The 22621-nt window shown below is 47.6% G+C and overlaps 1 protein-coding gene across 1 annotated transcript in view; it reads right to left on the minus strand.

The window, feature by feature from the left end:
* Positions 1–3954: 3954 nt before the first annotated feature.
* Positions 3955–22621, minus strand: part of LOC309674939 (putative cation-transporting ATPase 13A5) — a gene marked incomplete at both ends in the record, with an annotated part of 30182 nt that continues 11515 nt past the window's right edge. The window contains 19 exons of the mRNA XM_082487129.1: positions 3955–4133; positions 4749–4821; positions 5879–5975; positions 6701–6810; positions 7617–7659; positions 8978–9057; positions 9862–9984; positions 10578–10741; positions 10885–11036; positions 11611–11728; positions 13163–13319; positions 14415–14498; positions 15683–15833; positions 19334–19395; positions 19640–19828; positions 20086–20243; positions 20478–20648; positions 21239–21370; positions 22153–22225. Of these exons, the coding sequence (XP_082343255.1) occupies positions 3955–4133; positions 4749–4821; positions 5879–5975; positions 6701–6810; positions 7617–7659; positions 8978–9057; positions 9862–9984; positions 10578–10741; positions 10885–11036; positions 11611–11728; positions 13163–13319; positions 14415–14498; positions 15683–15833; positions 19334–19395; positions 19640–19828; positions 20086–20243; positions 20478–20648; positions 21239–21370; positions 22153–22225 (2316 nt within the window). The remainder of the gene's footprint in view (positions 4134–4748; positions 4822–5878; positions 5976–6700; positions 6811–7616; positions 7660–8977; positions 9058–9861; positions 9985–10577; positions 10742–10884; positions 11037–11610; positions 11729–13162; positions 13320–14414; positions 14499–15682; positions 15834–19333; positions 19396–19639; positions 19829–20085; positions 20244–20477; positions 20649–21238; positions 21371–22152; positions 22226–22621) is intronic.

Below are 22621 nucleotides of genomic sequence, written 5' to 3' on the forward strand. Positions count from 1 at the left end.
AATGGATTTGATTGATGCAGACTGAGTCTTACGGGGAAAGAAAAAAACAAAGCCTGAGGGTTTATGCTTCTGCAGGAGGAGAACATTGATGCAAATGAGGGTAGGAAGACCCGACCAAATGCTGCTCCTGTTCACCTCGGGGAACAGGCGGTAAGCAAATGCACTCACCTCCGTAAAAAAAGATACGCAAAAGGTGACCAAGAGCATCAGTAAGATGTAAACTCTCCAGATCACAGGAGTGCAAAGAAACTGTTGGAAAAGACATGAACAGCAATTAGGTTTAAATGCCTTGCCAAGACTTGCATCTGTTCCTAATGATTTGAGAGGCTGACTAACATTTTCCCAGTGGCAAGCATGGAGGAGGCAGTAGGAAGTGACAGTAATTCCTTGTCGCAGCAATCTTGGAAGGTTTGATGCCAGATTCCCCACGGCACGGAGCTGCCTAAATCATCCTGGCTACTTAACCTACTGCTAAAACCTGCAGATCAGGTGCTTGGGGCAGGATCTGCTGCCCAAATACTTCTGGGGAGCTGCAGCTAACACACAACGTGCAGCTCCTCCCCCTCTGTGTATGCTCGCTCTAATGCCAGGCCTCCACCCGTACCCAAGCCACGCAGGATGGCCGGGGACCAGCTCACAGGGCTCGGCCATTCCCGACGTTGGGCAGCAGGGCCGGAGGCAGCTGCCTGCGCTGTGCCCTGGCTGAGCGCCCGGGAGAGCCGCAGCCTCATGTGAGCTCATGCTGCTCCAGGAAGGGAGGGGGGCGGCAGCAATCCCTGCCCCCTCGCTTTTCCAGCCAGCGAGCCTCCTCGTACACGCGAAACCACAAACCACCCTATTGTGCTTTTCTGTTAAGAAGAAAAACTGAGCAAGCCCTAAGCACTTTTTCCTCTCCCTGTTGCCGCCCGGTCTTTAGAGGAGAGGAGGACTACCTCATTAATCAAGCCCTTGTCAGAGGGATGTTAGAGAAGTTTGAAAGGGCTGCCCAGGCAGCACAGTCCCAGATGACTGTAGCTGTAGCCTCTGCTCTGTACGCTTAGGTGAAGGGCCAGCAAAACACGTGGCATGAAAAGGAAATGAAAAGGAAATGCACATTCCGCTTGCACTTACCTGCATGCCACGGTACACAGCATCAATGTCGGCGAGGAAGAGGAAGAGGCAGACTGCAAGCTGGAGGGCCAGGAGGACTGAAAATACATCTGGGGAAAGAAGTGCATTTGTGGACCTGGGAGGAAGGGGGGTTGGCAACCAAACTCTGCGAAGATGCTGATAGGAGCCCCAAATGCCAATGCTGTAACACTGCCATCATGTAAAATGCCTCCCCACCCAAAAAAAAAAAAAAAAAAAAAAAAAAAGGCAGAGCTGTGGAATTGAAACTAGAGGAGCTACTCCCCAGCGGCATGTTGCAAACCTCACCACCCACACTGGTTTTTCTTGCACAAGTAATTTGGCACGTTCTGATTCTTATAAAACCACAGAAAACTGCCTCTAAAGGGCACTGCTGTGCGCCGCACCGGCACTCCTTCCCCTGCGCTCACTCCTCCACATGCTCGGCCGTACACCTGGACCGCAGGCAGCAGAGGAGGCTGCTTGTGCTCCTGGGCTGCCCTCCCAGGGAGGGCCAGGTGCTTCTGCAACCCACACGGTGCAAAGGTGGGCTATACCTGTGCTTTCCACAGGAAAAGTTTGTCTGGCTTTCCATCCTCTTCCAAAGGAGCAGGAGGCCACAGAGCGATGGCAAGTGGCTCAAACATCCTGAGGTGCCAAACTCCTGGCAATTACCAGGAGCTGGGTGTCTTAAAGCTAGCTGGTTAATTGGGTCAACAGCTCCCAAGGGCCTCCTGAGAACCTTCTCGCTGCCAGCGAGGAGAAGGGACAGGGCTGAGTGGGTGGCAAAACCAAGGGAATTGCCTTTTGCTTCCTCCTAGGGATTGTCCCCAAGCAGGGATAAAACACCAAGAAGCGTGTGCAGATTTCTGAGCCAACAGGGTCCTCTGCCCCGTCCCAGCCTGGCTGCTTGCAAGGCAGCTTCTTTCTGGTCTCCCCTGCCCGATCAGTGCTCTGTGAAATGGGTTTGGGATGTGCCTTTTAACAAAATACCTAACAAAATCCACTCTCCTGAGGTTAAGCAAAGTCCTGCCCTCATCCATGAGCTGCAATTGCAAAGGAGCTACCAGTTAACTGACAGCTAAGAAGGGCTAAATCACTTCAGCAAAACTCAAACAGAAAAAGAAAGGTTATTGTGAGAGGATTTTAACAGTGATATTATCATGGGCTTTTCTCTCTCATCTCTAGGAACCGAAGTCAGGCAAGGTAAGACTGAATCTCAGCGGAACTCCTTCTGATGCGTGTATTTCAAAACAAATACATCTGATGCTCATATACTCTCTGTGTTCACAGTAATACCCAGTTCTGTTCTAAATCCAGCCCATCATCTTCTGGAAAGCATACACTTTCCAAAACAAGATACAGGCTGCTTTTTCAGTTCTGCTGCTTCTTATCTCCAGGAAGAAGCTGACATAAGCAGTGCTCACTGAGCTTTTTTAGAAACGGAGCTCATATACACCAACAGTTATTTTACATCCCAGTCACTGCTGTGGGTACAGAAAAATCCACAGCGTCCCTTCCCTAGCAGCCTCTACTGCCAAGGTTATTTTGGGGCAGAAGTGAGAGTCTGTGGAGCACGTGTTACTCCAGCTCTACTCACAGTTGGTGTAGATGGGCTTCCGGAAGGGCTTTCCCTTGGAAAAGACGAAGGCCACAATGATGCAGTTGATAGAAGACAGCGGCCACAAGGTAGTGTCTTCGTAACTGAGGACAGTGCTCTGGTCACCGCTGCTGGTACCATTTCCCCCTGGGCTGGTGGGGGACATGGTCCCATTCCCTGGAGAGCAATGTCTGTAAGGTAACACCCAGCATTTTGTTCCTGCTTTCTCCAGCAACAGTAAGCTGCAAACAGCAATTGCCTTTTCTTTCTGTCCCAGCCTACTATAACCAGGTGTCACCCCCGGGAGTAAAACCCGCATGTATTAAAACAAAACAAACAAACAAAAAAGAAACCCCTCATCTTAATTTTCTGGTTTGTGCCAAAATCTTGGCTCTCAAATGGGCAATGGCAGCAGTGTTCAAGGCACATGGCTACAAAGGTACGTGCCCCAGCTGCCCGCACAGTGCTCCAGCACGCTTGCCCTGCGGGGCGCCCGCGCAGCCGCAGGGAGACGGCCCTGGCTGAGCCCTGGAGTCTGGGAGCATCCCCTCAGAAACGCCTCGACGGGACTCCTGCCCTGCCAGTTCATTTCTGCGTGATGGTATGCCGGTCATTAATGTATACATTAGGATATATGTTAGATAATATTATACATATATAATACAATTCGGCTCTGGAATATGGAGAGACTTTTTGCCTTTCACAAACGCGGAAACAAGCCGGCATCTGACCTCGCAACCCTTTTTTAAGCCAAGTTGGATTCCAGCAAAACCCGTCCCCAGGGCTGTTTATTTCCCAGGGCAGCCATGCGGCCGGACCCCAGGAGAGGGGAGCTGAGGAAAGGGGGGATTGAGGCCGGCCGCCCCAGCTGCTGCCCGGCTGCCCCGGTGATGGGTGCCCACCGCATTACGGTGCAGCCCCATGGCCCAGCACCACCGCTTCTCCTGCATCTCCAGCTGGGCAGCGCCCTGCCTGCTTCAGAGGAGGGTTTTGAAAAACACAGCCATTGGGATGGCCCTTTAGATTTGAGTGCGGCAGCTGCAGCAACTTAATTTTGTCTTGGCAACACTCTGCTGAGTACACACAGAGCTGGGGGGGGGGGGGGGAGGAGGGGGGGAAGGGGGGAAGAAATAGTCCCACTCGGGTCCCTCAGCGTGCATGGCTGCAGGCCACAAGAAGCTGGTGTGTCCCACACACACAGCAGCACCGTGATCTGCAAGTTGGGGATCAGAGATAAAAAGAGGGACTTACCTCTGGCTGGCCAGCGCGACATACCAGGGCTGCTGCTTCACCAGAAGGAAGCCACAGGTTTGCATGATGATGGTAAAGCACACGTTGAGGATGATGGAGAGCAGCAAGGGAGGCGAGATGAGCTGGCCGGGAGGGCGATACGGTGCCAGCTTTGGGTAGGCTTCAGTCAAGCTCACTGGGGAGAAAACGGAGACGTTTGCAGTCTGTGGCAGCCCAGCCCACCAGCATCCCTCTGCATTTGCTGGGCAAGCAGAGCCACACACAGACCCCCCATCCTCTCATCACAGGTGAAAGCTGCAAAGCCTGGCCCTAATAAGCAGGCAAGAAATGGCTTTGATCTCCACTGTTTTCCATCTGAACCTCTTCTGAATCCCCCCTCAGGAAAACACAGATAGAAGATGGGGAACATCACCCTCACTTGCAGGTGGGGATCTCCAGTGGAATCTAAAAGCTGTATGTACTGGGTCTCATGCCAGAAACACACAGGAGACCAGGAGCTGAATTTATACTGTCTGAGCCCCACTGACAGTCACCAGAGCAACGGATCCTCTTCCGGTTGAGTCTCACATCCAACCCCTATCGGTTACGTACAGAGTTCTGCAGCCATATTTGCAAAGGACTATAAGCCAAATCCCATACTCTGGGACCTGGGAATTGCTCTAGCATCAATGGTTATGATGTTACTGACAGCAGAACTTGGGTCCTCTTTTTAATCTTTATGGGGAAATGAAGTCAACTATTTAGACTCAGGCTCTTAAACAGACACAGCGGGTTTCCCTGAGCCACTTACTTGTTAGGCACACCAAAAGGGTAATGACGACGTCTTGTATCAAATACTGGTGAATCCCAAAGATTTGCAGTTGCTAGAACAAAAACAAAGGCAGGACCACCTGAGAACCAATATCAACTTTGGTGATACAAACTGTAGCATCGGATGTTATTTCAGAGCAATGTCATACCAGCAACAGCAACCTCACGGCCCTGATGCAGCCCCATGAGGATTAGCAAGCCCAGCTTGCTCGTTGTCAGCCAGGTTCCACTGAACGCCTTGCTAATTCATAGCACTTGTGGGTAACCCAACATTTGAACATGGCAGTTGAATATTTTTCCTCCCTTCTTCCAGCAGGTATCAATGCCCCTTGGACTGCTGCGATCAGGTCACACACTCCCAGCCTACAGTAATGGCAATGACAGCCAGAGTTTCACTTTGTGCTAGGTCTGAAATGTCTTTGGGTAGTGGGGACACGGACGAATTTGGTGTGCCCAGACTCATGGCTGGAGAAGCTGTCCCCATGTGGAGACCCACAAGCGCTCTCTGCCACCGAGGCTGGGCCATGCCTTGCAGGTCCACAGCAGCTCACTGCTTTCTGCCCTTCATCCTTGGGGAGACGGTGCACAGATGATGTGCATGAACGGTGGCAAGACAAGTGGCCCAGAGTAAATCCATACATGAATTTCCTTCACCGGTTTTCTTGTCATGTATCAACATTTTAGAGGATTCATCACATACTGGTGATACACAATGGTGCTTCTTCCTTAACTATCCTTGTCCATCTGCCTGAGACTCTTCTTTTTTGAGCTTTTTTTTTCGAGCAGAGAGAGGCAGCTGCTCTCCCAAAGCTCTCATTTTGCAGCAAGACCTGTTCCTGGACCTCTACCGCCCGGCTGGGCTTGGACTCGCCCCCCTTCTAATTCCCCTTTTTCTTTTGGAAGGGATGAAGTTCTATCACTGGGCTTTTCCCCTGATTTTGGGGGTCCCTACAACCAATCTACTCCCTGCCATTAATTATCCAGCTTTTCACATCTTTGTTATTCCTTGAAGCCCTGTGTGCCTTTTCTTCCCTGCTGAGTAATACCACTAAAGATAGAAACCTACAGGGAGCACAGCAAACTGATAAAAGATTGGCATGAAATACTTACCCAAAACAGCAGAGCAGTACCGACAAACTGAATCAGGCCGTAAAGGGTCAGGTATTTAACCACAGCGAAGGAAGCGACCAAAGCAGCTCGACCTTCCCTGCTCAAAACACAAAGCAAAGCTAACCCCCCCCCTTACAACTACAGCACTGTGAGTTCAGTGCTACAGATGGTTTCTGCTTCTCAGGAGGACAACTCCTTTTGTTTAGGATCTCTAAGAAGAATAGAAAACAGTTCAAATTCCACAGACGAATATTTTGGCCTTAAGATACTACAGAGCCGCTTAACTACCCTTCATCTGCAGCGCTTTTTTTCTTTGGTTTTATTCTGCAGCTACAATTTTAATACCTGGATTATGCTGCGGTCGCTTTTTCATTACTAATTTGCTCAACAGTTCTGGGAGCCAAGCAGATGTCTACACAAACAAATAATTGTCTTTGCATACATTTGGTTAAATGGCATTAGTACTGGCTGCTCCGTGACTGTATGCAGCATACAGATATCATTACTTTAAAGTAATGACACCCAATTCTATTCTGCGGTCACAGTTACGCCTGCCCTTTCATGCCACTCTTGTGCTGCACCTGTTCCAAAAATAGCAGCAATCATGGGCAATGCTCTCCTAAAGCCAGAAAAATCCTCCCAGCACTGGAATCGGAGGATCAAAACCCCCACTGCTGTATTTTATATGGTTCCTGAGGAATTAGGTTTGGTTTAACAGTGTGTTTGAGGGTAGTGCGTGCCCACTCGTGACCCCCCCCCTGCTGAGCTGAGAGCAGGCGGCGGCACCCTGACACTGCCCCAGGGCGGCACCCACAAACTCACCTGATCAGCTCTGGCACACACTGGATGTTGGGGATTTGGGAGGTGAAAGGCGAGGCCACGGATGCCTCCTGCTCTGACAGCGATATCCCTGCATGGGCCATTTTCAAAGCCTGAAATCCACAGGAGTAAAAGAAGATGGAGAGACATCCACCCCTCCCACCCCCAGTATGTTTACTGGTGCTTTACAAGTTTTGCTTCAAGTGTCTTTTGTAATTGATCTCCCGCTATTCTGTGGCTCAGCCGATCTCATTTTCCAGACATCTTCCCTTCACTCGAGCTTAAATATTTCTTTTGTTCACTTAATCCCATTATACCTATTTACAATCCTTTGAACTACCCTGTATGCTGTTTCCTGCCCTGGAGTTTGTGCATACCTCTCCTGTTAAACAGTCTCCTAAAGTATTTAAATTAACATTTTATCCTCTTTCTATTCCTTTCAATCTCCTGTTCATATTTCTTTTATTGCTGTTTTACAAGCTCCTTGTCACCTCTGGTTTAGTGCTCAGGTGTAGGCTATGGACAACTTTTTCAAAGCAAGCTAATGCTTTATTATAAAATTATATTATGATAACATTATTATAATAATATAATAGGTATCGATTGGGTTTTTTATGGCTAAGACCCTCAAATTTACAATTGGAAATTTGTACAAATGTGTAAGAAAAAGTCCCTTGCCCCTATTTCGGGGGTTTGAGGGAAATCAAATCAATAATCCTCTATTATCGTATATGTTAGTATAAAAAAAAAAGCAAAAAAAAGCATGTAGATAGTGTTTTACAGGGATGCACCGACCGAGTGTCCCCATGGGCTACTTCAGGAAATGCTAGTGACAAGTGGTGTCGGGCAGCTTCTTGTCACAGCACTCCTTAGGTTGAAAGAGGTGAAATTTAACAAGGGGAGATGAGCTCCTACATACCCCGCAGTCGTTGGCGCCATCACCACACATACCCACGTAGTAACTGGTGGAGGAAGAAGAAGGAAAACACATAAATCTCTCATGTAGCTGTTTGATCCCGTGGTGGAGCACCCGCTGGCTTAGCACTTGTGGGGCATCAGAGCAGGGACTCATGTTGGCCCTGGAGCAGGCAGCGGCTGTTTCCAGAGGACAACTTGTATATGGGGAGAGGCTGGGGCAGAGTGCGCAGAGCAAAATTAGGATGAAGTTTCGAAAGAGGCTGTAATAGGAAAGGGAACACAGCCACTTTATTCTAGTGTTTTCCCCTTGGTACCAGGGGCCATGGAAAGGGAGCAGGGTGTGCATGTTTGCAGCAGCTCCTGCGGCTGTAGCTTGGCTTTTACCAGCATTTTCTCCTTGACGGTTTTTGTAGACACAAAGACACAGGAATGCCTGAAAAAATACACTAGCTCCCAAACCACCACACGCAATGTCCCTCTGAGAAGACAGGGAACTTCATCCCCAGAGGAAGCACCTCATAACTGATAATTAACTTTTCTTTTTCAGAAAGGTATCATGCCTTGTTTACAGAATCACAGAATTTTCAGAGTTGGAAGGGACCTCTAGAGATCATCTAGTCCAACTCCCCTGCTAAAGCAGGATTGCCCAGATGGCAGCACGGCCCTCTGGGGTGTCAGCCACCCCACCCAGTTTGGTATCATCAGCAAACTTGCTGAGGATACACTCTGTCCCCTCATCCAGGTCATTAATGAATATATTAAACAAAATTGGACTGAGTATTGACCCCTGGGGGACACCACTGGTTACAGGCCTCCAACTAGACTCTGTGATGCTGATCACAACCCTCTGAGTTCTGTCCCGTAGCCAACTCTCAATCCACCTCACTGCCACCTCAGTGACAGTGCAGCTTAGCAAGCGATAGCTATAGTTAGCGCAAGTCCTGTTTGGAGGAGGAAACATTCCTTTGGGGGACATGAAGGAGCATCTGTCAGGTCAAACTCCCAACTGTGGCAGGTTGGTTTCAGCCAGGACTGCACCAGCAGCCTTGTGGGAGTTGCTGGCGCTGGGGGCTATTTGTACATGTCGGGGCTTGCCACTGTATTTTTATCTCAGCCTCCTTTAACACCACCTTCTGTACTGCACCCGTGAGAAGCAGTGGCTAAGTCTGGGTGAGGGGTGCGGGTACTCCCGATGCAGAGGGATCCCCATAGGGTAACTGGGAGGAAGACGGCTACAAAGGATGCAAATAGGAATTGCATGGGGAGGGAGCGAGGGTCAGAGCAGAGCTAGCTGAGATGATATCACTTCAAAGAAAACATGTTATTGGTTTGGTCCAAAAAGAGAACAAAAGAGAACCTTACTTGAGTTTCTGAAACTCTTCAACAAGGCTGGACTTCTGGCCAGGAGACATCCTAGCAAAGACAGTCGCGTTCACCAGTATCTGCAAGGAAGAGCAATGGGCTGCCTCAGGCAGGCATTTGTGCCTCCATCGCAGCAGGATCAGGCCTCCCAGACAGGTGCCTGACACTTGTGAAACCCTCTAATCCCATCTCCCATATCCTACCATGGTTTTGCTACCCTTAGGGTTCAGATTTCCTCCAACACCAGATTGATCCTGCTCTGTTTTCTGCCTTGCCTGCTCCGTAGGAGGTGCTGGGAAGCCAGCGATCACCGCATGCTCTGCGGCAGCCTTTAGAGCAGCAAGGCGTTGTAAGTGTTTCCCAAGTGCAGAACAGATGGCTGATGACAGCAGCGATAATACTGCTCAGCCTGAGGTTTCTCCTACCTGAAAATCTGGCCAGAGAGTATCAAAAAATCCATCCCAGCACCAGCTATTTGATGGACTGGGTGACAGGAGTGGAAGATTTCTGCTGCTAGATGTGCGTATTTCATGTTCCTGATGCCCCTGCTGAGCAGAGGCCATTGCCAGATATGGTAGTGGCACATGGGAATGGGGTTGACGTTTTTAATTAAACTGAAATTGAGAAGGTGACCATGGACTAACTCCACTGCGCAGCTGCTCACAGCACCACAGCCACCCCTGTCATTTGAGGTCTTAGAAGATGCTGAAAGCAAGCTGTTTAGGTTAAACCTGAGGCATGGTGGGATGCTGCCCAGAGCTGTCAAAACGTGAAGTGACAACACTACAGCTACTGACAGAAAACCACCTTTCTCCAGCTGGAACACCACTGCCACTTTATAAAACAGGGAGGGCAACTAAGCGCTTTGTTTCCTCTGAACTTACTTTTGGCAGCAAGCTGTAGAAGTGCTTTATAATAACCTGATAGGACTTTCCATTCATTGCAAAATGGTAGTTGCAGGTTTCTCCTTCCACAGTGATCTTTTCCTCGGAATTAGCACATACCGCCTAGAAATGAGACAGCATTTATTGTCAGACTGAGGTCATAATATGCCATCTTACTTCCACCTCGTCAGCCTCCCACCAGGCAAGCAGGGACACAGCCTTCCGCAGTGTCCTTTTGTAAAACTTTACACCTGGCAGGACTTGATTTTCTAGCTGTGTTTCCACACATGACTAATCCCTGTTAGCCACAGGCTGCTAGTTTAGAGACTGAAGTTTGGGCCAGCAAATAGTCACACGGACCGGTATGTATAATTGCATTAATTCTGCACACTTCAAGTGTGATTGAAGCAGCCACTGTATCTGCAGAGCCTTGCCAGTTATCTGTGTAGTTTTTTCGCAAGTTGCCCTGAGCAAAGAGCCACTATATTAATTATTTCTCCCTAATAGGTGCATGGTCCATACCACACCTCCATATACCATATACCCCATATACCCTGGGGTAGAGAGATACAAAGTAGCTTTCAGGTTTCTTCTGTTCCTCATCCTTAGCAAGAAGTCCAGGCCTAAGGAGCCTGGACATTAGACGTTAATTAGACATTAAAAGCTTTGTGAATTCCCCCTGGGACCTGAAAGCAACTATGCCTGGCTGTGCTTACATGGGGAGCAGCTGTGTTTGCTTTGCTCTCTTCTGCCAATCTCCAGGCCATGGAAGCTGGAGCGGAGCCCTCCGGCTCATTTGCTTCGATGAGGATGACTTTGCTGCCTGTGTGAATCATACCCGCATTCCTGGCCACCGTGACAGCTGTCTGTAGGTTGTCTCCTGCAAGGATAGCAGAGAGGCAGGCTCCTCACTTCTGCCATAGCACGGTGGCAGCCCAGGTAGAGACCATGGACGTGCAATGGAAAATGCTGGAGGAGTGAATCTCTCTCCTATGTGCCCCACAGCAGCCTGGGGGCATTTACCTGTGACCATGACACTCCTGATGCGGGCAGCAGCCAGCTCTTGTAGCACAGGCTTTGTCTCCTGCTTCAGGCGGTTCTCCATCACCAGGAGGCCCAGGAACGCCAGCCCAGACTCTGCCTCCTCTCTTGGAGCAAGGACAGAAAAACACGTGCTGTTTCCCAGGGAGGGCACAGGGACTGAGACTCTCCCTGAGGCTTTTGTTCAACAGGAGAGCCATGCTGGGTGAGAAACACGCTTGCTCCGCAGGGAAACACAACTGCTATGAGTTCAGGACAAGCAGTCCTCAGCGAGTGCCAACATTTCTGCAGCCTCAGCCAAGCTGCTGATCCGCTGCATTACTGTATCTAGGAAGGAGCAACACAGCAGAGGTGTGTGTGCAGAGAGAGGGACAGGGATTTGCAGGAACTGGCTGGCTGAAACCCACAGATTATGGCACACAGAGTTTATATCGCAGTCCCAATCCATTGCCGTATAGAAGCACAATAACCAGCCATCATTACCCTTTGATAACAGAGTCTGAAATTCAGCTCAGTGAGCCTTGCGTAGTAAAGCAGGCAATTAACAGTGTAATCAGCATCTGCTGGGGGAAAGTGGTACATTGTGCAATTTCCCAATAGGCTCCCTTTGGCGGGAGAGGAGGGGAAGGTTTGGGGCAGGGCACGTTGTAACAAGTAGATGGGAAAGCAACCCCACAGCGATACTCACGGCTCATCAGCACGCCTTACCTCTGCACGTTGCTCACGTCTACATCCTTTCCTAGGTTTAGCACTTTATGGGCCAGGGCAATGACTCTGAAGCCTTGGCTTGTGTACGTCTTGAGCTCCTTTAAGAAATCAGCTGGGACTGTTTACAGGAAAAAAGGTTTCATGGTTAGAATATTCCAGCCTTGCTGACTGCTTTTCTAGGGTTAAATGCCTGTCCCTTAAACTGCTTCGTAGCCTGAGTTACAGCACTGTGGCCTCCCATAGAGGTCAGCTGGTTTGTACCAAGGCTGTGTAACTGACTGTTGTGATCTATGCATCTGGTTTACATTTTTTAAAATGCATGTTAATGTGCAGGTAGATAAGGTGAATTACTGGGCAGAGGACAAATGAGTGACTTCATAAGTCAAAAGGACTTCTGTCCTAAGCTTTCCTGCATACATGCTGAGTGACTAAGGAAATTGGTTGTGTGTTTATGCCTTAATGTGAGAATTCTCCCAAATCCTAAATTTTCAATTCTCTGATCATTCCTGTGACTCTAAAAGCAAAAAGTTCCTTTTAACTGTGCAGTATTTTGTACTCACTACGTACTGCAATCACAGCTTTACAGTGCAGTACCTAATTATTCATTAAGCTGCAATCAATGTAGAAACAATCAAGACAGGATAAGAGTAGCTATTTAGAAACCCGAGAAAGAGGAACATAATTTTGAAGACATTTTTTCTTGCTGATGTTGACTTGTTTGGAGCCTTGTGTCATTAGATCTGAGGTGGTTCTAAACAAAATCTTTCCTTTGTCCCTCAAAACCGTTTTCCCCTATTTTCAGGTCAGTGCCACCTGAAATAACAAACCAAAAAGCCACAGACCATTGGTACTGTGTTTGCCTGTCAACCTTCTGAAGTATTCAGTGAATGTCACCCAACTTTCAAGTCTGCAGACAAATTTGAGTATAAGCCTATAATGTTGTTCAGATACAAAAAAGAAAAGCCTATGTTTACTTGCAGAGAGAGTACAGAAGTCTTGGCTCAAGTATTAATACCAATTATCCTTAATAACAGTAATTTGCACGTCCACAGCAAGTTTCCCATTGCTGAGATTTAAAGCCTTTGCAAGCTGGGTCAGTAACTCAACGCTGAATTTACAGGGCAATAAATTAGCAGAAAATTTAAGAACTTGTACAGCACAACACACTTGCTGTGGCACATGCCGTTACCATGAGCCTGCATCTGCTCTGGGTATTTTGACATATCAACATTATTTATGCGCTGTATCTTCTGTTGATGCAAGTCAGCTAAGGGATGTACAGGGGCTGGACCTCAGGCTGTGCATCCCACTAGCTGTTGGGCTGTCTGCATCTTTAACTTACAAACAAGCAAGGAAAACTTGTTTGTAGTGTTAACTAGTGACAACAAGCTTGCTTGTGGAGAGAGTCACAGGCACGGAGTTGCGGTATGGCCAGTGGGAAGAGTGAGCGCTGCAAACCTTTTAGGATTAAAGCCCCAACATAAATTCTGGTTTGGATTAAGTCCAAATAAACGCTGTAAAGCTGTAAAGTTGCCCTTTCCCAATTCTGTACCAGTTTCTGGTCTACAAAAGCTGGACACTATTTCTGGTGCTCCTTTCATGTACAGGTCGTACTGTTCTTCTCCGATCTTCTGTGAAACAACAGACATCCTCTGCAGCCCAGATGAAAATGGGAATTGATGTAGGATTGCTATTCCTTCCATGGGAGCCTGGAGAAGTCAGGAAAGCAAGATGCTGAGTCATTGATTATGCAATGCAAATCCGTTCTGAACTTCAGCTCATTTGAAGCTTTCTTGCTAAGGAGATTTATTATTAATAGGAGATTATGTCACTTTTGTTGCCTTCTGGCTATGGGATCAGATTGCTGTAGTTTAGGAACTACAGTCTCAACAAGTCTGTCTTCCCAGTGTAATTCCCAGGAACCTCAATGGTTTTCTTTATATATGTCTTTCCAGGCTTTGTCCCATCCTTTCTCTTAATCACCAAGTATTAATGTAATATTCCTACATTTACCGGCCTGGGAACTGATATTTGATGTGTTACAGTGACATTATCACGGGAACAGAGCAATCATAGGAACAAGATTGATTTCCCCGTTGCCACAGCGCTGTCTTCCTAGTATTGCTAGCAGAAATCACATTCCTTCCACTGGGAGGATGCTGTCTGGTTCAACATTTGGACTGGAAACACAACAATTTTTAACTGTCAAAACTTGGAGCTTCCCAAGTGTACTTTTAAAAGGAAGAGTGAAGCAAATAACACCGTGCTTTGGGGTGATGCTGATAAATCTGCTAGTGGTGTTGCTTGACCATTACCAGCAGAACTCATGGACCCACATGCACACTTCTAGATGAAACGTTTTGCCTCCTCAACTCACGTTGCTTCCTCCTGCAGATGAACTCATGCCTTAGACATTTATTCTGTTTACACAGCTTCTCTGCATTATTTTCCACTTAAACCGAGTGTGTAGTTTCATTTTGCCAGCAGCTTTACAGGGTGAGGACTCAGAGAAGTCTGTATCTTTTATTAGCATAAATAGCAGGGTTGGAAACGTGGGGCTTTCAAGGCCCATGAAGTGCTTTAGATGCCACTTCAGAGCACCATATCCACTTTAATCAGAATTTGCTTTACTGGTCCTGCACTTCCAAGGTGTTTTGGGGGAAGATGCAACACAGTACCAAGAGTGGTTGAAAGGCATTTTGCAACCGCTAGCCCAGGTAAATGAATAGCGCACATGCTAGGAGTTTGCATATGCTGCAGGTTGAAAACACACAATATTCATTCTCAGAAAGAACTGGACTTACACTGCTGGCCTTCGGCCCCGGTCTAACAACGCAGGTGTGGAGAGCACCAGCCCCATCCTGAGCTGTGCTGGAGTCATCTATCTCCTGTACAAAGAAAAGTGTTATTTCTGATAGTTTTTGTTTGGCTTCACACCTGTCTGTTAAAGCAGGGCAGCAGCACATGGGAGATTGTTTCCCCCTTACTGTTGGCACCGAGTTGCAAAGTGTTTTGTTATGATCTAATAGGTCTTCCTATCCATCATCAGCGACAGCCTCCCTGCAGCCGTGTCCTTAGCAGAAGCCTATGTGGCCCTGCGTCTTTTGACTTGATGAGAATAAAAACCTCTGTCAAATTTTGTGGTTTCTCTAAACTCAAGGTCCATATAAATTTAATGCCACATTAAAGATGAAGGGAAAGAGAAATAATTATCCTTATCTAGTTGGTTTTATCTTCCAGACTCTTGCTTTTAAAAGACTCTCACTGATGTTCTGTGCAGAAACAGGTTGGTAGTTTTCAGCATAGGATGCTGTTAGACCTGCAGCTCTGTTATTTTATGTGCCACTAAGGCTCATTCACCCTCATAGTCACCTTCTGCTGTCATGGGGCTCTGCCGCTGCCTGCTCTTCCACAGGGGCGAGCACCAGCCTGATGCCTTCCTGCAGTGCTGCTGAAAGAGCTGCCATCTGTTTTACTTATTAATCTCTCTTGAGCAAAAGGTTGAAGGAGAAAAGACGTCAAGGCAGTTGACTGCAGAGACCCAGAACCCCTCCGGGTTAGGACATGTCAGGGAGAAGAGCAGCCCTTTTCCTTCTCTTGCCTCTTCCCATCCTGCTCCCACCCGAGAAACTCTCCATCCCCACAGATGAGCCCCGAGGCTCAATCTCTCTTCCCCCGGCCTCTCCGAGACTTGCTGTTCGCTCAGCTGGAGGCTCCAGCCTTGTTTTCTCCATAGGGATGTCCCCTTGCTAATCAGAGATAACAGACTCTTGCGTAGGGGCATAAAATCCCCCTCTGCTTCCTCACACTCCAGGGCTTCCAAATCAAATTCAGAGAGCAAATGCAGGCAGCCCCAAGGAAAATGACTGCTGGACTGTCAAAAAAGCAGCTGCAGTGCTGCAAATCTCTCATGAGGTTAGGAGAAATAACAGAGCAAATTCCAGCTGTTATGACCAGGACTGCTAAGGATTTTCCCCCACGGTACGTATTTGAGCTTGACTGGTGAGTATACCCCATGGGCCGGGCTGAGGGTGTCTGTGCTTTGGATGTGTGCAGAGTGTGAGTTACATACCCAGTGTGTGCCCTCAAACATTTTCACGTCCAGTGGATCTCCCTGAATCTTCTTATCCAAAACCACCAGTGAATGACAGCTTGCCATGGCTCCGCACACAGGTCCCCAGGGCAGAGGAGTGCTGGATGGGAACTTATGGATTTTCTGAAACCTGATTAAAAGCAGAAGGTTAGTGAGACTGCTTTTAAGAGGGATGCAGGGACACAAGTCCTCAGCTAATGCATACAGGTGCTGCTGTGCTGCATTTAGTGGAGCTGAGCCAAATAACTGCAAGCAACACGCTGTCCTACTCATCCTTCGGGTAACAGATTGGATTCATTCAGGAGGCCAAAAATTACCCAATAATTGGCACAAGTTCAACTTGGTATGATGTAACTGAGGTGGTAAAACACTAGGGGACAGTTGTTGTTTGGTGTTAGACAACCTGAACAGGCTGGAGAGCTGGGCAGAGAAGAACCTAATGAGGTTCAACAAAAGCAAGTGCAAGGTCCTGCAGCTGGGGAGGAAGAATGCTAGGCACCAGTATAGGTTAGGGGCGGACCTGCTGGGAAGTAGCTCAGAGGAGAAGGATCTGGGGGTCGTGGTAGACAGTAAATTATCCATGGCCCAGCAATGTGCCCTTGTTGCCAAAAAGGCCAATGGAATCCTGGGCTGCATAGGGAAGAGTGTGGCCAGTAGGTCGAGGGAGGTCATTCTCCCCCTCCACTCTGCACTGGTGAGGCCACAACTGGAATACTGTGTCCAGTTTTGGGCTCCCCAGTTCAAGAGGGACAGGGAACTGCTGGAGCGAGTCCAGCGAAGGGCAACTAAGATGATTGCGGGATTGGAGCATCTGCCTTATGAGGAAAGGCTGAGAGAGCTGGGACTCTTTAGCCTGGAGGAGGGAAGGCTGAGGGGAGACCTTATTATGGCGTACAAGTATCTAAAGGGTGGGTTGAAGGAGGATGGAGCCAGGCTCTTTTCAATGGTTCCAAGTGACAGGACGAGGGGCAATGGGCACAAGTTAGAACACAGGAAGTTCCGTTCAAATACACGGAAAAACTTCTTTCGGTTCGGGTGACAGAGCACTGGCACAGGCTGCCCAGGGAGGTTGTGGAGTCCCCTTCCCTGGAGATTTTCAAGACCCGCCTGGATGCAGTCCTGAGTAATGTGCTCCAGGCAATCCTGCCTTAGCAGGGGAGTTGGACTAGATGATCTCTAGAGGTCCCTTCCAACTCTGAAAATTCTGTGATTCTGTGAAAGCAGAGAAGACACTGTTGGAAAGGAAACCACTTGCAGCAGGAATCGCACAGAAGTTTGGCAATGTGCCCTAGGAGATTTGTGAACCTGCAGTCTGGAAAGGGGGTTCATCTGCTTGGGCTGGTGCTGTATGCCTACCAGGGTGGATAAGCACCATCAGCCCACTCTCAGCACCCCTGGAAGGGCCACAAGGAGCCCGACCTTCACTTCCAGCTGTAGACTTTGCATCTGCGTAGCCACAGACGCCAGAGGATTGTCCCTCACACCTTGCTTTTAAAAATGGGTAAGTTGATTGACTCCTATTGAGTTACACCAAGGCACCCTGTCAAAGATCCATGCCCCAGTTTCTTTCTGTGGAAAGCCTTGAGGTTTATTCCCTCCTTGGCCCTGCAGTACAGGCTGAACACGTGCGAGGCTGGGCTGGCTGAAGGCTCTATACTTTCATTATGGAAGTTATTTCTCAGAGTCCTCTCTTCTTACACATGTGTTTTTCCGCCCTAAGAAACGGGCTGGCTGACAAGCTGTGTCTGCCAAACCACAACACAGCTCATTACTATTTAGTCTGGCATGTTACAGATAAATTTAAATAGTTTTTATTTACATTCAATCACCACTAGCTTCCCCAGTTACTGACACAGGCGCAGTGAAACGCATCTGGAACCGAGCAGCATGAAGGCTCACAGCCCTATTAAAAGGAACAATGAATCCAAGACCTGTTGTCCCTCTGGGCAATCAAAGTCTGTTCTGTTTCCAGCAAATTACACCTTGTTCTCAGCCTGGTCATAATTGGCTTATTAATTAATTAATACTTGAGAGACACCGTGAAACTGCTAAACACTACACAAAACCAACAAACATTTATATCTTGTTAAATGTACAATAGGATATTTGCAAGATAAATGAAATCCCTTTACTGTCATTGCCTCGCAATATTCAGCTTAGCTGACAGCCAGTCTTATAATATGTTTAAAACTGTGAACATTTAAGAAAGCGTAATTATGCAAATAGGCTAATAAGATCAATGCAGACAGCAATAGCTCCTCCTTGCGTTTTGGCAAGCACCAGCACTGGTTCCCAGCTGGGTGCAGACTGCACATGCCTGCAGAGACAGCCTTATGTTTTGATAACTTGCAGAGGTTTGTTTTTTTGTTTGGTTTTTTTTGTTTGTTTGGTTTGGTTTTGTTTGTTTGGGGTTTTTTTGTTTGGTTGTTTTTTTATGACATGACTATACACATCCAGTTTTGTTCCGCTGCTCCAGTGAGCAGACACTCCCAGCAAGGCTACCTTGATGGAAATCGTCCTGGCACTACCATGAGCTGTCTGCCTTTGGTGGGCTCCGAGCCCATTCAACACAGAGTGATTCAGTGTGGCCTGCCTGCTGGACTGGACGGGGGCCAAGGAGACACTGTGCTGCGTGCCAGCGGTTTGCTCCCACTGGAAGAGTATTTTATTGGTCGACACTTATTAATTTCTTCCCATTAATTTGGATCAGATAGTAATTTTCTCTCTGTCCTTTGAGGAAGTATTGGGAATGTGATTCTACTCCTCTCACAATGAATTAATCCTTTCATTCATTATGGCATAATTATCTCTGTGGTGTTGAAGTATCTGATATATTAACAACTACTAATGAAACCTGGGAGCTGATATGGGATGTGTGATTTGTCCTGGCCACTGCAAAAGATTAATATTTTGAGTTTGGCAAAGCACGCACTGCAGAGCTAAAGTCTGTTATTTTATTACAGTAATATGAATTAAATAGTAAAATTATGGATATAGACAATTTAATGTTTACATAGCAGTTATTTCTCCAGGATTTCAATGGTCTTTGGGCTTGGAATTGAGATGGAACCTGCCATGGGTTTGAGGGAGTCCCTAAGAACACCTGAGCTTTAAAGGCCTGATCTTTGGTCTCATGGACTTATTTTCATGGCATTTACAGAAGGTAGGTGAGATTTGACAGGCACCAAAGCCAGCAACACTTAATTTCAACAGAAGGAGCGTTATCCTAACATTTAAGTGATGCAAGGTTTATTGACTAGATTAAGAATATTTATTGAACTGTGCTAAGAATGAGATAATTGATAAGCTCTCTGCGTATTCTCCAGACCCCCCTCAGGGTAATTAAAAGCACTCATGCTGCTGCTGACTTCTGTTTGCCTTGAATTAGCAGCGACCTTTACAGCTACGCCTGCCACAGCAGCGCCCAAATCCCCCCCTTCAAGGGAAGGAGCTGAGCAGAGAGCAGGGACACCCATTGCACTCTGCCTCCCCAAACGCACCCGAACATCTCTTGCTGCATGCTATTTGCTGTCTCTCCATATCCTATGCAACTGCCTTCCTCCTAACTAGGCATTTGGGCAGTACATTCACACCGGAGATCAGTTCTTGCTAAATTAAATCCTTCCTTACCGGCTTCCCTCTGAAGGGATGATGCCCCACAGGTCCAGTCCATCTTCTGTCAGCGTGCCTGTCTAAATTTAAATAAATATCTAGTTACCCCGCTATTGCCCACCCCTTCCTCCTTCCACGTCCCCAGAAGTCCTTCCCCAGCTCCTGGGCAGGGTAAGGAAAGCCTCCTGCTGCAGCGTGACCCTGCTGTCTGGCATTTTTCCCCAGGGTTAGATCAGGGCAGATAGGGTGGGGGAAAAAAAAAAAAAAAAATCTCATGTTCCTAGCAGCCCCCAGCATCTTCCAGCGCCCCAGGAAGCACCTTACTTTGTCAAAGCAAACAAGGTTGATCTGTCCGCAGATATTAATCCTCTGTGGGCTGATGCAGAAAATCTTCTTTTTCTTCAGTCTCCTTTGCGCATAAACAGTGCCTGTTGTCAAGGCAGCGGGGATAGTGGGAGGCACAGCCACGGTGAGGAGGAGGAGGGCCATAGCCACCACGTCTGCCACCGGCTTCTGCAAACAGTGAGAGCAACAGGGGCGGTGGGGTGGGAACCACCACTCTCTGGGTGTCCGATCCTCCTGCCCAGCAGCAATGCACCCCAAGCTCTGTCCCTGGGGACAACAGATTAATTCTGCTTTGTTCTGTCCATCTCCTCCTCCCCCCTATTTTTGGCATCTGAAAATCAGATTACAGAAGTGAACAATGTTCCAACAAGGGACCGAGGGCTTAGAGATGGCGCCCACAGCGTGGAGGCATCCCTCGTACTTACCTTGTGGGACACAAACACACACACGGTGTAGATGAGTCCAAACACACCAATGGCAGAGAGGCCTACGATGAACTTGAAGGCATCTCTGTAGAGTTTGAAGTTCACTGGCTTGGGGTAGAGGATGGATCTCACCAAGTCACCTTTAGCCGTATTGAACCCTGCACGAAAACACGTGCCATACAATGCATACATGACATAGCGGTGTCATACCGCGTCGGTGCTGTTCAAAGACAGATAACATTGCACAAGCCTTAGCCATCAGGTGGCAACAAGCACTTGTTGGGGACAGTAGATCTGTGCTGGACTTGGACTACAATGAGAAACCAGCTCTCCTACCAGCCTCTTGGGCTGCCACTTTCCCTCTGTTGGTTGGCAAACAATAAAAGAAATACCGGTTTGCAGCACGACAGCTCTTGCTGGCCCTCTGCCCGTCACCTTCATCTGTATGACTTCTGTCCCGCAGAAGAGGACGTGTCTCCGATAGTCCTCCATGCTGTGGGTTTTCCAGGGCATTGGACTCTCCGCAAGGGGCAAGGGGGTTTTAGTCACCGGAATGCTTTCACCTAAGAACAGCAGCATGCAGCTTCACTTAAATGGGACTTAAACATCTATCAGATTCTGCATATTAGAAAGTGACAGCACCCTTTAGGTGCTCAAGTTTGCCTGACTAATTAGCTTGCTTACATACTTGCACGTGTGGATTTATTGTGACAGCCATTATAGTGGTAGTTGCAAAGTACATCAAATGGCTTCGGCCAAATTTTGCCCTTGACCCAAGCTCGTGCCCTGTAGTTTTCAATGTTTACATATAACAGTGACCCCTGTGCTCATACATTGCCCTCTTGAATAGAACTGCTCCAAGATCAGAATCCAAAACCTCAATACGTATTCAGTGCATGTGAGTAGTTTCACTTTCTACTTCTGACAGTATATTAATCCTACTTGTTTTCAATGTGGATAAGAAATGCATATTACACAATGGCAGCGTTCAAAAGTCCAAGACAAATGTGAATTATTCAAGCTGCAGTTTTTCTACCTCCTGCTGTAAACTATTCTAATAAATAGTAAACAATTTGCTGTCAGAACAAATAGAGACATCTCCCTGACAGACAGTCTGCACAAGGTGTTGGCATCTCAAACTCCAAGGCTGCACCTGTGAGCATCCCTTCATTCACAACGCAGCTTCCATCAATCAGCACAGCATCACATGGGAGAGACAGCTTTTTTCCATCTAAAAGAAACATGTCTCCAGGGACTAAATAACGAGACTCCAGCTCTTTACAACCTGTAGAACAATACAAAAATGAACTTTACTCATGCACAAATTCTGGGCAATTAAAAAAAAAAGTCTCAAGGCTCACACATCATCACCAAACTTCTACACTGCATGATTTAGGGCCAGCACTTCTTGGAAATAATACTGACTGCAGAGCAACAGCACAAAGATTGGCTCATGTCTAAGCATCTCCCTCCAAGTGGTTGTCTTCAGTTTTATTTGCATAGTTTCTGGCCAAGAAAACCTACCCAAGGCCTTTACGTGTCCCATCACCCTAACAATTGCCCATCTCAACATCTTCAGGAGGCAAAAATAGCTATAAGCCTGATTTTACGGCAAGGAACTGAGATACGGGAAAGAAAGCACACACCTCAGTGAGAGCCATATATCTAGACTCCTTGAAAACCATTCACAAACTACTTGACAAGATTGTGAAAGTAGCCTATAGCAGGGCAGGGAAGCAGGTCTCGGAAGGCCAGAGTTGTTATCTGGTTGCTTGTTTGTGAAATTAAATTTTCCAAGCCGATCTCAACTCTTAACACAAATTACTAGGTTCACCTGTATCATTACAGATGCTGCAGATACAGATGCATCATTACCAGACCACATAGGCTGGGCCCACAGTTCTCACTGCCCTGCCCAGCACACCTCCCTCTGCCCCATTCTCCCTGCGGCTTGCCCTTCATGTTTCAGCTGTAGAAATCAAGAGGAGCTACGCAATTCTGGATACATTTCAACATGTTAGTTAATTACACGGGCTGGGGAGGAAAAAGGAGAGGCAGATGACTCACCTTCGCTCTTCGTGCAGACTGTAACCTGGACTTTGTTATATTCCTCAACGAGGTCGTGCAGCTTGGTAGACTGCTGTTGATGGGAAAGCAATTGCAGTGTTGAAACACCAACACTGAAGTGCAGCAGTAGGTTACAATTCAGTGATCATGCTAACATCACTGAAACTGAACTCTGCTGAGTTATCCAGGGGAGGTTTCACATCGCTTGTTAGAGGTCAGGTTGCGAGTTCATTGAGTTAACCTAGAACAAGTTGTCGTGGGAATATGGAGCTAATTTTCTCTTTTGCTTCTGATTCACGCCATTGTATCTCCCTCAGCCTTCAAGGAGCTATTCCTGCTTCATGGCAGAGTAAGTCTCCTTAGCTGCAACATTGCTATCTGCAGTTCCTTACTAGAGGGTTTCTTCATGCTCAACAGTTTTATCCTTGCTAGAAGGCTATCAACAGGACAACCAACTTGTAAAGACTAT

This window comes from Vanellus vanellus (genome assembly GCF_965231255.1).
Source record: "Vanellus vanellus genome assembly, chromosome: 8".
Lineage (NCBI taxonomy): Eukaryota > Metazoa > Chordata > Aves > Charadriiformes > Charadriidae > Vanellus > Vanellus vanellus.